Source organism: Strongylocentrotus purpuratus, unplaced genomic scaffold (assembly GCF_000002235.5).
Source record: "Strongylocentrotus purpuratus isolate Spur 01 unplaced genomic scaffold, Spur_5.0 spur5_scaffold_7, whole genome shotgun sequence".
Lineage (NCBI taxonomy): Eukaryota > Metazoa > Echinodermata > Echinoidea > Camarodonta > Strongylocentrotidae > Strongylocentrotus > Strongylocentrotus purpuratus.
The window spans coordinates 10102462-10116803 of record NW_022145613.1 but is presented as its reverse complement, the minus strand read 5'-3'; the positions used below and the strand labels follow the sequence as shown (position 1 = coordinate 10116803).

The 14342-nt window shown below is 37.0% G+C and overlaps 1 protein-coding gene across 1 annotated transcript; it reads left to right on the top strand.

Annotated features, from left to right (window-relative positions):
* Positions 1 to 2552: 2552 nt before the first annotated feature.
* Positions 2553 to 13619, top strand: LOC583530 (2-aminomuconic semialdehyde dehydrogenase). The gene is made up of 9 exons (XM_030974394.1): positions 2553 to 2779; positions 3673 to 3873; positions 4300 to 4511; positions 5877 to 6043; positions 6456 to 6631; positions 7725 to 7896; positions 8254 to 8367; positions 9363 to 9458; positions 11746 to 13619. The coding sequence occupies exons 1-9, from the start codon at positions 2580 to 2582 to the stop codon at positions 11890 to 11892; spliced, it is 1485 nt and encodes a 494-aa protein (XP_030830254.1). The 5' UTR covers positions 2553 to 2579; the 3' UTR covers positions 11893 to 13619.
* Positions 13620 to 14342: the final 723 nt, after the last annotated feature.

Below are 14342 nucleotides of genomic sequence, written 5' to 3'. Positions count from 1 at the left end.
ATTACAAAATATCTTTGAGATTAAAGAAATGAACTCTCCAGTATTTTTGATTTCAATTATTTTAATTATTATTTGTATATTGCCCTGACGGAGGATTATCCAAATTGAGTTATTTGTGCTATATGTATAGAAATAGAGAGAGAGAGAGAGAGAGAGAGAGAGAGAGAGAGAGAGAGAGAGAGGATAGAGAAGGAGAGAGAGAGAGAGAGAAAGAGAGAGAGAGAGAGAGAGAGAGAGAGAGAGAGAGAGAGGAGGGGGTTGTATGGAATATAGGAGAAAGGGAAGGGGTGGGATGAAGTGGAAAGTTTGCGTGCCCCTCTGTCTCGCAAAGCTCTGATTTAGTTTGCTCAAAATATACATGCACCCTGTATTTCAAGCTGTTTGTATTGAAAGCATGAAATTTAAGGAAAAGTTTGAATAAAAACAATCAGTTTACTACTGATCAATGTTTGATGTTCCGACGGTAATATTCATACTAGATACTGTTTCAAAAAACTGCCATCTATTCAAGAAGAAGAAGACGAAGAAGAAGAAGAAAGAAAAAAGAAGAAGAAGAAGAAGAACAAGAAGAACAAGAAGAACAAGAAGAAGAAGAAGAAGAAGAAGAAGAAGAAGAAGAAGAAGAAGAAGAAGAAGAAGAAGAACGAAAGAAAGAAAGACAGAAAGAAAGAAAGAAAGAAGAAGAACGATGAAAGAAAGATGAAGAAGAAGAAAGAAAGAAAGATGAAGAAGACAAAGAAAGAAAGAGGAAGACGAAGAAGAAGAAAAAAGAAGAAGAAAAACAAAAAGAAAGAAAAAAGAAGAACAAAAAGAAGAAGAAGGAGATGAACGAAAGAAAGAAAGATCATGAAGATGAAAGAAAGAAATGTGAAGAAGAAGAAAGAAAGAAAGAAAGAAAGATGAAGAAGAAGAAGAAGAAGAAAAATGAAGAAGAAGAAAGAAAGAAGAAGAAAGAAAGAAAGTTGAAGAAGAAGAAGAAAGAAAGAAAGAAAAATGAAGAAGAAGCAAGAAGAGAGACGAAGAAGAAGAAAGAAAGAAAAAAAAAAGAAAGAAGAGGAAGAAGAAAGAAAGTTGAAGAAGAAAGAAAGAAAGTTGTAGAAGAAGAAAGAAAGAAAGTTGAAGAAGAAGAAAGAAAGAAAGAAAGATGAAGAAGAAGAAGAAGAAAGAAAGAGAGATGAAGAAGAAGAAGAAAGAAAGAAAGAAAGAAAATAGAAGAAGAAGAAGAAAGAAAGAAAAAGAAGAAAAAGAAGAAAAAGAAGAAAGAAAGAGAAGATGAATTAGAAGAGAGAAAGAAAGTTGAAGAAGAACAAAGAAAGAAAGATGAAGAAGAAGAAGAAGAAGAAGAAGAAAGAAAGAGAGATGAAGAAGAAGAAATAAAGAAGAGGAAGAAGAAAGAAAGAAAGAAGAAGAAGAAGAAGAAAGAAAGAAAGTTGAAGAAGAAGAAAGAAAGAAAGTTGAAGAAGAAGAAAGAAAGAGAGATGAAGAAGAAGAAGAAGAATAAAGAAAGAGAGATGAATAAGAAGAAAGAAAGAAAGAAAGAAGAAGAAGAAGAAAGAAAGAAAAAGAAGAAAAAGAAGAAAGAAAGAGAAGATGAATGAGAAGGGAGAAAGAAAGAAAGATGAAGAAGAAGAAGAACAAAGAAAGAAAGAAAGAAAGAAGAAGAAGAAGAAAGAAAGAAGAAGAAGAATAAGAAAGAAAGAGAGAAGAAGGCAAAAGAAAGAAGAAGAAGAAGAAGAAGAAGAAGAAGAAGAAAGAAAGAAAGAAGAAAAAAACGAAAGACGAGGAAGAAAAGGAAAGAAAGAAAGAACAAAAGACAGACAGAGAGTGATTGTTTTACTTTAGTTTCGTTCTATTTTGATATTCCGTAAAATTCAAGAAAACCAATGAAAATCATTTGATATAGATCTATTGATATATGGCAAATAAATATTTCGTTTTCATCATCATTCATCATTAACATCATCATCAACGTCATTATCGAGTTCATCATCAATATCATCACCAAAAACTCCATTCCCATCGCCATCGAGACTAAATCTTTATAAAAAAAATTAAGACACTTCTTTATTTGATAATTTAAGTTTTGTATAGTATTTATTCATTTAATAACTCTTTAATTAATTCATCCGTACAATTAATTAATTATATAGTTCACATTCATTTATTCATTCATTCGTTCATTTTGATAGGGCATATCGGCGAAATTCCACGATTTACAGAGATTCGTGAAACCTGACGTAGATATAGAGGGCCAAGACCAATACTAATCTTTCAGTCAAGGTTAACAAACTTTCTCCATGTCAACGGACATTCTTGTCACGTGCCATGTTCAACACGATCGTTTTCACCTTTGATCTTCACACCCTAGACACACCCCCACATTCGTCCAATCATAGCACGGGTTTTCCGGTCACAGACAGTTCGCTTCCTCCGATGCTCCGACCCACTACTACTACTTGATCATTAGTAAACAACGCGTGGGACTTTTCAAGCGCTAAACAATACGTATGCTCGCTCGCCCGTGTATTGAGCGCTCGCATAGCAGTGCAGTGAAAACTACAAGACAGATCCCAAAGATTATGACAACGGACCTGCACGAAAAACGTCGCAAAATGGCAGAAGTAACTCTTGAAAATTTCATAGACGGAGAGTTCGTGCCAGCCTCCAGTTTTCTGGACAGCTTTGATCCATCCGTTGGAGAAGTTTGGGCCCGAATTCCGGACAGTGGAAAGCAGGAGGTTGATCTGGCAGTGGCCGCCGCCAAACGTGCTTTTCCGATGTAAGTATGAACGAGAGGAAAGGCAAGATATCGAGATCGAGCTCGAGTGAGCACTCGCTCGAACAAAATATAATGCTAGGCCTAGGAGATTGAGCATTTGCTTGTGCAACCTCAAAACTCCAGAATAACCATTATAAACCAGGAAATCATCATCTGTGAATATATTTAAATCAAAACTGAAAGCACATCTTTTCAATTAAGGCCAAATAACAAAAATAATGTGTTTCTCGTCCGGACTTCTTTTTTTTTTTATTCATTTGAATTTTATTGATCGTTTTCTTCCAAGATGGCTGGCCAAGCCTATTTGTTTACAGATATTGTGCTATTTTAGTATATACAGATACAATGTATGCAAAACAAATGATTTGTTTCACTTTAATAGCTATAACAAAATCACAGGCTTTTTTTGGGGGGGGGGGGGATAATTGTTTTGGTGCTTTATTTTCCTGAATAGATCTAGATCGAGCCACAAAATGGTTTTAAAAAAGGAGGTTGGCGGGGATCAGAAACACTTCATTTTTGTTATTTGGCCTAACTGTAAATCTAAGCATATCAGGATCTCTTGTAGCGCAGTAGATTATATACTTAGTTTCTGTGCGCTATATTATTATTACATTTGCATGCATTCAATGTTTGCCCTATGTCAAACAAATACAACAGATGTCAAAGTCGCCTCAAGAGTGCCTTCCTTGTCCCTAAGCAAGTACTGGTAGGACTGATGGGGTGGAGTATTATTTATCTACATTCAATCATTTCAAAATTTATTCAAGCAAGTGCACTATTTTGAATCCCTCTTCATGAGTATGCTGGCCCAAGTTTAGTCTGCACCAGTGAACAATCACGATGGGGAACATTGACTATCTTAAATTTGATTCTTTCCAAACTCCATCTAGATGGTCTTCCAAAAGCCGAGTAGAGAGAGCCAAGATGATGAACAAGATAGCCGATCTTATCGAAGAAAACCTTGAGGAGCTTGCACAGATCGAGTCACGTGACCAAGGGAAACCCGTCTGGCTGGCGAGGGCCATAGACATCCCAAGGGCTGTGCATAATTTCCGCTTCTTCGCATCATCTATTCTTCACACAAGAAACAGGTTGGAAAATATCACCATTAAAAAAAACCCTTTTAACTGACAATGGTTGCTGACCAGTTGAACAAACCGTTCTTGTTAAAGCCCCACTGTACTGCTTGTACATGTAGCTATTGCTCCCTGTATGTAGAAAACAATACCTAATCGGTGACCATTGGTCCCGGTTGATCCTCTTTTTCATATGTTAATTGAGCTGAGTTAATGAGATAGCCACCTGTCAGTGACCACCCTGGGTGGTCTATTCTTGCGCTGCTCAGTGGCTGCCAGGCTCACGATCAATTGGGCAAAAAGAATTTCCATTTTCGGTTTAACTTAATAAAGTTTGGAGTGGACTTTAAAGATTATTATTATTATTATTATTATTATTCCCTCCTGGATAAACTATTACATACAGGCTTTAAATGAAATGTATTTGGCTTTCCATTACAGCTCCACCTTGCTTGAGGATGTTGGAGCTACCAACTACACCATGCGCATGCCCATTGGGGTAGCGGGTATGATCAGTCCATGGAACCTACCCCTCTATCTCCTCACGTTCAAGATTGCGCCCTGCATCGCCGCGGGCAACACCTGCGTCTGCAAACCTAGCGAGATGACCTCCGTGACATCATGGAAACTGGCCAAATTAATGGTCAAAGCAGGTTGGTTCATTTGCATTATTGATATTACACGACTGCTGTAATACTCCTGTGAAAATTGGTCCGGGGTCAACTTCCAATGCTTACCATTCGACCTTTGACCAAACTCTATAACTTACCTTAACCCTAAACATAACATACAACCCAATTGCAAACCAGACCCTATAGGCCTACTGATGACGAAGTAAAGCTTGGAGCTATCGTTGCTGGAGAATATGCAGGATCACCCTAAACACAAATGACACTCTGCTGTGAGTGCATGTACTAACTGGAATTTTCAGAATATTCTGAAGCCATGGGCACAGTAAGTCTAGATTCTAAAGTTGATTGAATTTTTGCATGTGGGTGCAACTAAAACAAACTTCCCTTTCACGTTGTCTGCTATGCACATTATGTACAAAATGAATGGGTGAAGTGCTTTACAAAAGCAAAAAGTGTGCACGTTGGATAATTCCATTTTTTGGTTTATCCATTATCTAGTCTACTACAATAGACCCATTCGTAGTTAGCACATGGTTCAGATGACCCCAAATATCCACAGATCTTTTAAAATAGCTAAATCCCACTTTGTGCCTTTTGGATTAATCACAGCTTAAGTCATGGAGGTGATTCTTTGTTTGCCCACTTGAAAGGATTACTTCCACCACCTGTGCTCAATAGAATGTATCACAGGTGATACATATTACATATCTTTCATGAGCATGTATCTAGTATTAGTCTCAGTGAGTTTTACAATTTCGTACAAGTGACCTTTACCTGCGCATGCGCAGATTGTATCTACAAACTGGTATATTGAAGAACGACCCAGTCAAAGGGTAAGACGATCTAGACCTTTTATATCTATTGCCTATATATTGTCATGCATGCTTTCTTTCAATTCCCTGTACTAGGTCCATGGCAAGGAGAGAAGGTAGTAGTCAATAGGTTAAAGATAAACTCCAGTACTGGTAAAAAAAAAAAAAAATAATTTTCACAGAATCAAACGAAACTTACACTGAATGTTCAAGATTACAAATAAATGACATGTGCCAAACAATTTTGGAAGAAAATGTATACTGGCTGAGTAATGAGCATAGAAAGACGAGGAAATCAAGGTAGTACTAGCCCCGACACCATGTGTGTTGTCCCATATATAGCTTTCTATGTGCTTGTTACTTTACCAAGACTCGGTCAAATTTATTATGATTTTAATGTCTCCAGAACCTTGCAGTGCACACCAATACTTATATGCTACATGATCAACTGTTTCTGATCCTTTCCACACCTTTTCTTTCACAATGCAATCGCATTACCAGTACTAAAGTTTATCTTTAACATATCAGTACTACATGGTTATTTAAATACATTTTTTTCTTTGTATATCACCAGGTCTTCCTAATGGTGTGGTGAACATGGTCTATGGGTTAGGGCATAGAGCAGGATCTGCGATCGTCGAGCACCCTGACGTTCCTCTGGTCTCCTTCACGGGCGGTACAGAAACAGGGAAGAAGATAATGGCCCTTGCATCACCCCTCTGTAAAAAAATCTCTCTTGAGGTATGTTCATTTTTATTATGGCGTGACCCCTCCCCTTCCCCTTTCCCTTTCCTAGAAAAGAACAAAGCAAGGTCACTTCATTTTGCCATAACTGACTATTTACCATAATAATAATAATAAATAATAATAAAAATGATGCTTATAAAGCCAAAGTCTCTAAGCGCTAATAAACCTTTTTGATGAATTTTTCAATATTTCTGAAGAGATGATGCCCCCTGATATTTATACTAATTTTTGTCTTATTTTTCTGACTTTTAGACTGATCTTTTGGCATTTCCTTTCCTAGTACCTTTCAAAACGTTCAAATATCCTTTAAACTCTCAAGCATGTCACTAGCCCAGAGTCCTGACTCAGACATATATTTGTGCGGTAGTTGTTTGATTCTTCCTTTACACATATCCACTCGCTCTAGCTTGGGGGGAAGAATGCAGCCGTGGTGTTCGACGATGTCGACCTCGACGAGATCATCCCGACGGTGGTCAGGTCAGGGTTCACGAACCAGGGGGAGATCTGCCTGTGCATGAGCAGGTTCTTTGTACAAGAAAGCATTCTGGAGAAGTTTGTCGAGAAATATGTCGCTGCTGCAAGGTGAGTCCAATATTATATAGATGATTCGTGAGAAGTTCAGATTCACAAAAGTTTCATGCCACGAAATACTTGAAACTATACCATTTTATAGATAGTACATGGTACGAAGTACCCCAAATATCCACAGAAGTGTCTTGGTCTAGTGGATAAGTCACCAGAATGTGGATCACATGGTTTGCATTTCAAGATTGCTGCGGCACTAATGTCTGTTAGCAAAACATTAATCTACATTTGCCACACTCGACCAAGGTGAGGTAAATGGGTACCTGGCAGGAATTACTTTCATGAAATGCTAGAGCGCCGTTATGGCAGCCATGCTAAAGCTGGGGTAATAAGTGTGGAGCGACCGGAGTGTATAGCCTGACAGACATGAGCGCTATACAGGAACCCACTATTAGGCCTATACATATTTACATATTTTTTTATTCATTAATATAACAAAAATCTAAAAAAACGGTTTAAAAAATAAAAACTTGTTGTATTGCCCTTTGCGACCGACCCAAAAATATGAAAATCTACGATCAACATTTTAAAAAAGTTTTTTTTTTTTAAACCGTTTTTTTAGAATTTTTTTATATTAATGGATACAAAAATATGTATTTTGTTTGTTTAAATGGAATATAAATGCATAAAATCAAATTATTCCAAAATTCTCACTCGTGCAAACCATGGATGATTATGAGGTGAAAAAGATATCAATGGAATGATGACGTTGAAACGCATGTATTAAAGCATTAAAAACTGAGAAATATCAGCCAAAAGAGGGCTGGAAAAAAAAATAGAAACAAAAAAACATTCAAATCTGAAAAATATCGGTCCAAAGAGGGCGACATAAAAAAAATAAAAAAAAAATAAAAAACTTTTCCGACCGACCGACCCATGTTTTGGCACCCAAAGGGCAATGCAACAAGTTTTTATTTTAGGCCTTATTGAAAATGCCCATCTTTAATAGTTCACAAAAGTTGTTCATTTCATGATATTCTCTATCTGTGACGTACTTTGTGATCCCTAATCTAATGACTTAGCCAGTAGACCATAAGTCTCTACAATTTTGTATTTGTTCATTTTATTGTTTATTTATTTCTTTATGTAGAAAAATGGTGGTTGGTCCTCCTTCGGAAGACTCCTCAAAGCTCGGTGCCCTCATCAGCAAGGAGCATCTCTATAAGGTCAAAGGTTACGTTGAGCTTGCCATTGAAGAAGGTGGCACAGTCCATTGTGGGGAAGGGGTGGATGAGATGCATATTCCATTGAAAAATAAAAATGTGAGTTTTCTTTCCTTTTTTTTGGTAACTGCTGTAACATTGTACAAACAGGATTGTCAGAAATTAAAAGAAGAATGTTTCAGTGACTTACCTTTGAATTGTGATATATCTAATCATTTCTTCACAATATCAATAATTTATATAAATTTCTTTACCATCAAATAAAGTGCATGGGAATGAAAGATAAAACATGCAATGCACTTGTTGTTACCGGTACATTAGGAAGAGGGAGGGGAAGGAGTGAGGGGTGCAGGAAGATGAAATCTTTTACCCAATTTCCAGTAAAATGTAAAATTGTTCTACCTTTGAAGTTTCGTGTCAACGACCTTGATCCAATGTTCTTTCTTTCCTTTCTAGGGTTACTACATGGCACCTACAGTAATCACTGGGCTAGGACCGCATAGCAGATGTATGCAGGAGGAGATCTTTGGTCCAGTCGTCTGTATCGCTCCTTTCACCACAGAAGAAGATGTGAGTGTGACCCCACAATTGTCTCAAATGACTTTTGCTCCAGGTGTTTTTATCGATAAAGATTTCTCCATTTAGAAGAGCTATTTGAAATAAGAAGTTTCAATTCTTGTAAATACATTTTCGGATTGCTACCATTCGATAATGATTGCTTACTCGATCTTGTAATTGTAGACAAGTCAGAAAACATCTTGGAACTACAGGATTTGAACATACTGTTTGCTGGGCCAGGGGCGGATCTACGAGGGAGGGGGGGGGGGGTTAGGGGGTTTACTCCCCCCCCCAACCCCCGGGCTGCCAAGTAAAGAATTTAAAAAAAAAATTTTTTTAATTGAAATATTGGGGGCAAAATGTTCTCTTTTTTTATGCTCACTATCCCCCCCCCCCCATTCCCACCCCCCTCCCCCAAATGAGCGAAATATTGGTCGGCGTGATTTTAAAATTTCGGGGGGGGGGGGGGGGGGATTTAACAAAGAAAAAAATGCTCACTTCCCCCTACCACTAGGCTGCAAATTCCTCAGCTCTCCTGGCTCATTCTGACTTATTATTATACATCTGTCCGCCATAAGGACAACAGCTTTGAATGTTAGGCTTCCTGGGAGAAGTTTTAATTGTTGTAAAGAAATTTTTGGCTTGTACCCAGTAGAATAAGATCTGTATCTAGTGGCCGGGTACAAGCAAAAAAATTCTTTACAACAAAGATAATAGATATTTAAATTGAGGGGTCAGTGACACAAAGATGTAACTCCATTTTGGCCATTTTGAGAAAAAGTGGTTTATGTGTCACTGCATGAGCACTTGGGCCTTAAGGAGTTAAGTCTATGTTTCACTAGCCATGGACTTCAATGGGGTGTTGGGTGGAGTTAAGTCTTTGTGTTTCCTGGTAAGCCAACATTTTTCTGAACATTTTGATATCAAATACTCATTTTGGCAAAATATGGAGTTACCTCTTTGTGTCACTGACCCCTCGAAATGTTCTTCTTTCATTTCATATGCAGGCCATTGAGAAGGCAAACTGCGTGAAGTATGGTCTAGCTGCTTGTGTCTGGACTAAGGATGTTGGAAGAACACATCGTGTGTCTCAGAAACTTCAGGTGAGAACCCTTTCCATTTCAAGGTCTACTTGAGTTCTTCACCCTATCTTTAAGGAGAAGTCCACCCTGATATTACGTTGGTATCAATAAAAGCAGAAAAATGAGATAAACATATTAGTGAAAGGTTTAGCAATATCAGATATTAATGAAAATAATAGGGCATATGGGAGCAATTTTTTAAATATTTTTTTTATATAGAGTTACTAATTTGTGTTTGATTGCATGTTAACAAATTCACATCTTTCTTATCTTTAATTGGTTTTTGCTTAAACTTTCACCAACATGTTTATCTCATTTTTCTGCTTATATTAAAACCAATTCAATATCAGGGTGAACTTCCCTTAAAGGTAAAGACCAGTATTGGAAACGCCCCAATTTCAAAAAATGAAATGGAAGCTCTCATTACCTATCATGTGAAAGAATATGTTTTGACTAATACATGATGATAAAAAATTTGCCGGGAAACCGCCTAATAATTCATATATTTGGTAAATTTGTTTCTCTCATGGTCTGTGAGAGATATAGGGTAGTCCCATATACATCTTTCTGTGTATAGTGCTTGTAATTTTGATGATTCCAGAACCTTGCAGATGCTAGATGCTAGATGATCAACCTTTTCTGATCGATTCCACAACGTTTCTTTCACAATGCAATCGCATGACCATAACTGGTCTTTACCTTTAATCGCTAGTTGAATCTAATCAGTCGTGACATATTATATCAGTCGCAAATCTGTAATATAAAGATAGGAGGATGTTACTCTGTGATCGATTTGACCACTTGTGATCAATACGGATCAATGGTAAATGTCAATTAAGCCAAGGCCCTGGTAATATGAAATACATGTAATTTCACATTAATAAAAATAGCGATGTGCTGAATATTGTTACACCATATGCATATTTACATGGATTTGGAGGGACTTGGTGTTACTTTGACTATTGCTTGGAAATCTTCGCTAAGCCAGTTGTAAAAGTTTGTCAAAACTCACCATGCTGTAATCAGTATGTCGGACATTAGACATGTGGACAATTACGTTCTATGCTAAGGCCTAAAAAAAAAGATGTTGTATTGCCCTTTGCGACCGACCCAAAAATCTTGAAATCTACAGTCGGCTTTTTAAAAAAGTTTTTTTTTTAACCTTTAAAAAAAATAAAAATATTAAAGGTAATATAATGTTTTGGTATGGGGTCATGGATTTGGTTCAAATGAACATATTGAAGGCATATGCGATCCTACAATATTAAGTAATCGTTGTCGCGGTCGAAATCGAGTCTAAAGTTATGAAATTGTAAATAATATACTCTTTATGTTGTATAGCTCCATCTCAAGGTCAAGATATTAATTAAGCTATAAAACAATGTCTCTTGACTAAAATCGACCGATTAGCTATTCCTGTTTGAAATTGATATATCACAACTACATATTCTGAGCTCTTCATGGTCGCAGCTACCATTGTACAGCCGTAGGCGCTATTTGAAATTTATCAAAATTTACCGGGAGCACCAGTAAATTTTTAGATTTAATTTTTCTCGAAAGCAGAAGTGTTTTAGGGGCTAAATTTTCTAGTGCTTATAATACATCCACAGGGGCATCCAAATATATCAAAATTGTAAAGAATCACTACCCACCCAATTTTAAAAATTTACCAAAACTTTGTATTACCTTTAAAGCATTCAAAACCGAAAAATATGAGCCCAAAGAGGGAGAAGAAAAAAAAAATTGGGAAAAAAAGATTTCTGACCGACCGACCTATGTTTTGGCACCTAAAAGGCAATACAACATCTTTTTTTTAAAGGCCTTATGAAGGTTGAGACCATCGGCTAAGACAAACCTCTTTGATGAATTTCGTCTAATGTGTGTGGGCAAGCCTGAATCTGACGGTGATATGTCGATCCAAAGGGTGCAATTAGTGTCACTGTCAATGTGGATGTATTAATCGCTTTATGACCCGGATACAAAGAATGCAGGCAAGACTGAATCAGTCAATCCAATGATATACATTCAAACCTGCTTTAGTGACCACCTGTCTACAAAGACCACCTGTCTACAAAGGCCACATTTGTTGTTTCCCTTGAAAATGGTTTCTCATTGAATCATGTACTGAAGGAACCTGTCTACAAAGGCCACTTTTTGTGTTACCTTTGGGTGTTCGCTATAGACACATTTGACTGTATCCGTTAAGTGCTTAGAGATATTCAAGCAGTTTTCAAGCACTATACATGTATGAATTTGAAATATTATCATTATATTGTTCTGTGTATCATATCGTCTGTCTTTGGTACAGGCCGGAACGGTTTGGGCCAACTGCTGGATGGTGCGCGACCTCAACATGCCTTTTGGAGGAATGAAGGCTTCTGGGGTAGGTCGAGAGGGGGTCAACGAATCCATGGAATTTTTCACTGAAGCCAAGTGCATCTGTATCAAGCACTGAGAGAAGTACAAGCATTCTTCTTCTACACAAACTCACAGACATAATAGATAGGTTCACACAAAACTCTGTCAACTTAATGTGTAGATTGCGGTTTTTAAACTTCAAGGTTATATTGTGGGCATAGACCTTGTGGACGCACTTGTGGCTTCAAACTTTAAGTACAGTTGAAGTTGTGATCCGTGACCAATTTTATGGTTAAATCGCAAACTATGAGTATTGGGGATCTTTATCCCAAGTCATGTGCCATGTGAATGAAATCAACTTTTGATTTTTTGGCAAACTTGTTTTTAAAACTGTGAAGACTCATTGTTTCTATTCTTTGTTGTTACGTCGTTGTTAGTAATTTGTTTAGAACTTTTTATCAAGCTTAAAGTTTAAAATAACAATGGTCCAATGTGTTAGTGTGATATGTTTATGCTCAGGTGATGGGATGTTTGCAAGCTTTCCTGTGGGGATGTAAAATACTGTTCTTTGTAGTGAGAGGTGGTCAATCCCGTTATATCGAAATAACACATCATTATTATTTCTCAACTTTTCAGTTTTGTTATCGGAAATATAAGATTACTAACCCAGAAAGATTATGATGAAATAGCTGATAGTTGTACAAATATCTAATCTATAAACGGTTTGAAATCATCCTTCATAGTTTCCATATTGTTAATGAGGCAATGATTATTTTCTGCAGTAACTGAATGTCTATTATGTATTTTAAAAAGATTGTGACCTCATATTTTTGATAACCCATTGTAAATGTTAAAAGAGAGTTGACTTTATTATTATTTTGTATTTGCCACATTTTAACTTTGCACATTCCACTCACTATTCCTAGTACATGTTGTACTTCACTTTAACACTCAGTGCCTTTTTTCTGAATCTGTTTATAATTGAGGTATATTGAAATGCGCATTTAGACAAAATATGTGGCTGATATTCAAAAAATCAAGGCTGTTGTTGTTTTTGTTCTAGTTTTATGGCGTGTATCATTCATTTATGAATAATTAGGCTTATACATTTAGGCTAGCTTATTCAAGGAAGTTTTTTTTTTCTTTCATTTTTATACCAGCTGCATGATCTTATTTTTCTAGAACTAGCTATTTTTTCAGATAGAGGATCTTATACCCTCACCAGCATAGATTTGGGTAAACATTAGTCTGCACAGACTCTAATTTAATTTTACACTATACCACAATTCTAAAAGCCTTGAGCAGAGCCTAACTCTGTCAGTCTCTGGCTGTGTCAAATGAGCAGCTACATGTATGCTGTCAGCCTAGTCTCACAGTGCAGACACTGTTATGCACATTTTGTTGCATCAAGAGGTTGTTTGGCTTTGGTTCGGGCAGAAGTCTTCTTTTTATTTTCTATATATATATATATTTTTTTAAATGACGTACTGTGCCTTAGGTTTAACAAAAAAAAATGGTCCATTAATGGAACAAATGATACTGAAGGAAAAAAAGTTACAAGTACTACCACTGCCAAGGGAAAGATTGAGAATAAGAGAGAGAAAGAGAGGGAGAAAGCGTGAGTGGAAGAGAGAGGGTAAATAACCACAATTTATATTGTATTGAAATGATAGAGTTGGAAATCAGGAGGATATTTATTGGCATATTCATCTATTCAATTTTCAAATTTTCTGCAAGCAGCACTACATCATATTATTCCAATTATATGTACATTTATAGATGGTCATTTTGCTTTGATAATAAATTCATTGTGGAATCTCAAAATGAACATTTGCTACATGATCATTTACATTGTCACCAAGTCAAGAGAACATTTTGGGCTTGAGAGAGAGAGAGAGAGTGGAAGGGAGAGAGAGTAGAAGAAAGAGAGAGCACATAAAGAGGGGGAGAGAGAGAGAGAGAGATTGGAAGAAGGGGAAGAGAGAGAGAGGGGGGGGGGGGTACATGTAGGGAAAGAGACATAGCGTCAGAGGGATACATGTACGGAGAGAGAGAGAGAGAGAGAGAGAGAGAGAGAGAGAGAATGATGCTAGGTAGATTAGGAGTGAGGCAGAGGAAAAGAGGAAGAAATTTTAGTTTAACCCTTTAAATCAAAACAAGAATGTTATTACCTTTTTTACAAGATATACCTCTGAACCTGAACCTTTTGTCAGAATTAAACAGGAATTCCTGACTGACCAACCCCCTTCTAGTAACCTAGGCCCCGTAACACAAAGTTAGCAATTGATTGTAGGCCTACTATTGAATTTTGCAATTGATTGCACTGATCACTAAGATGCGCGAAAGCTCAGTTGGTAGAGCAGTGGTCTCGTAATCCGGTGACAAGGGTTCGAAACCAAGGAGATGCGCTAGTGCCCTTCGGGAAGGCCTCTGGAATGTAGTATTGGTACTGACTGCTGGTGAGGCTACCGTGGTTACATCATTATGATAAATATGTTTAGGCTGTTATCATCTTACCTTCAAGTAAAACCCCCAGTTTGGATGCCG

Coding starts and splice junctions, on each gene's coding strand:
- LOC583530 (XM_030974394.1), top strand. CDS start 2,580: ATGACAACGGACCTGCACGAAAAACGTCGCAAAATGGCAGAAGTAACT. Junction 3,874..4,299: donor ATTCTTCACACAAGAAACAG/GTTGGAAAATAT, acceptor TTTCCATTACAG/CTCCACCTTGCTTGAGGATG. Junction 4,512..5,876: donor CAAATTAATGGTCAAAGCAG/GTTGGTTCATTT, acceptor GTATATCACCAG/GTCTTCCTAATGGTGTGGTG.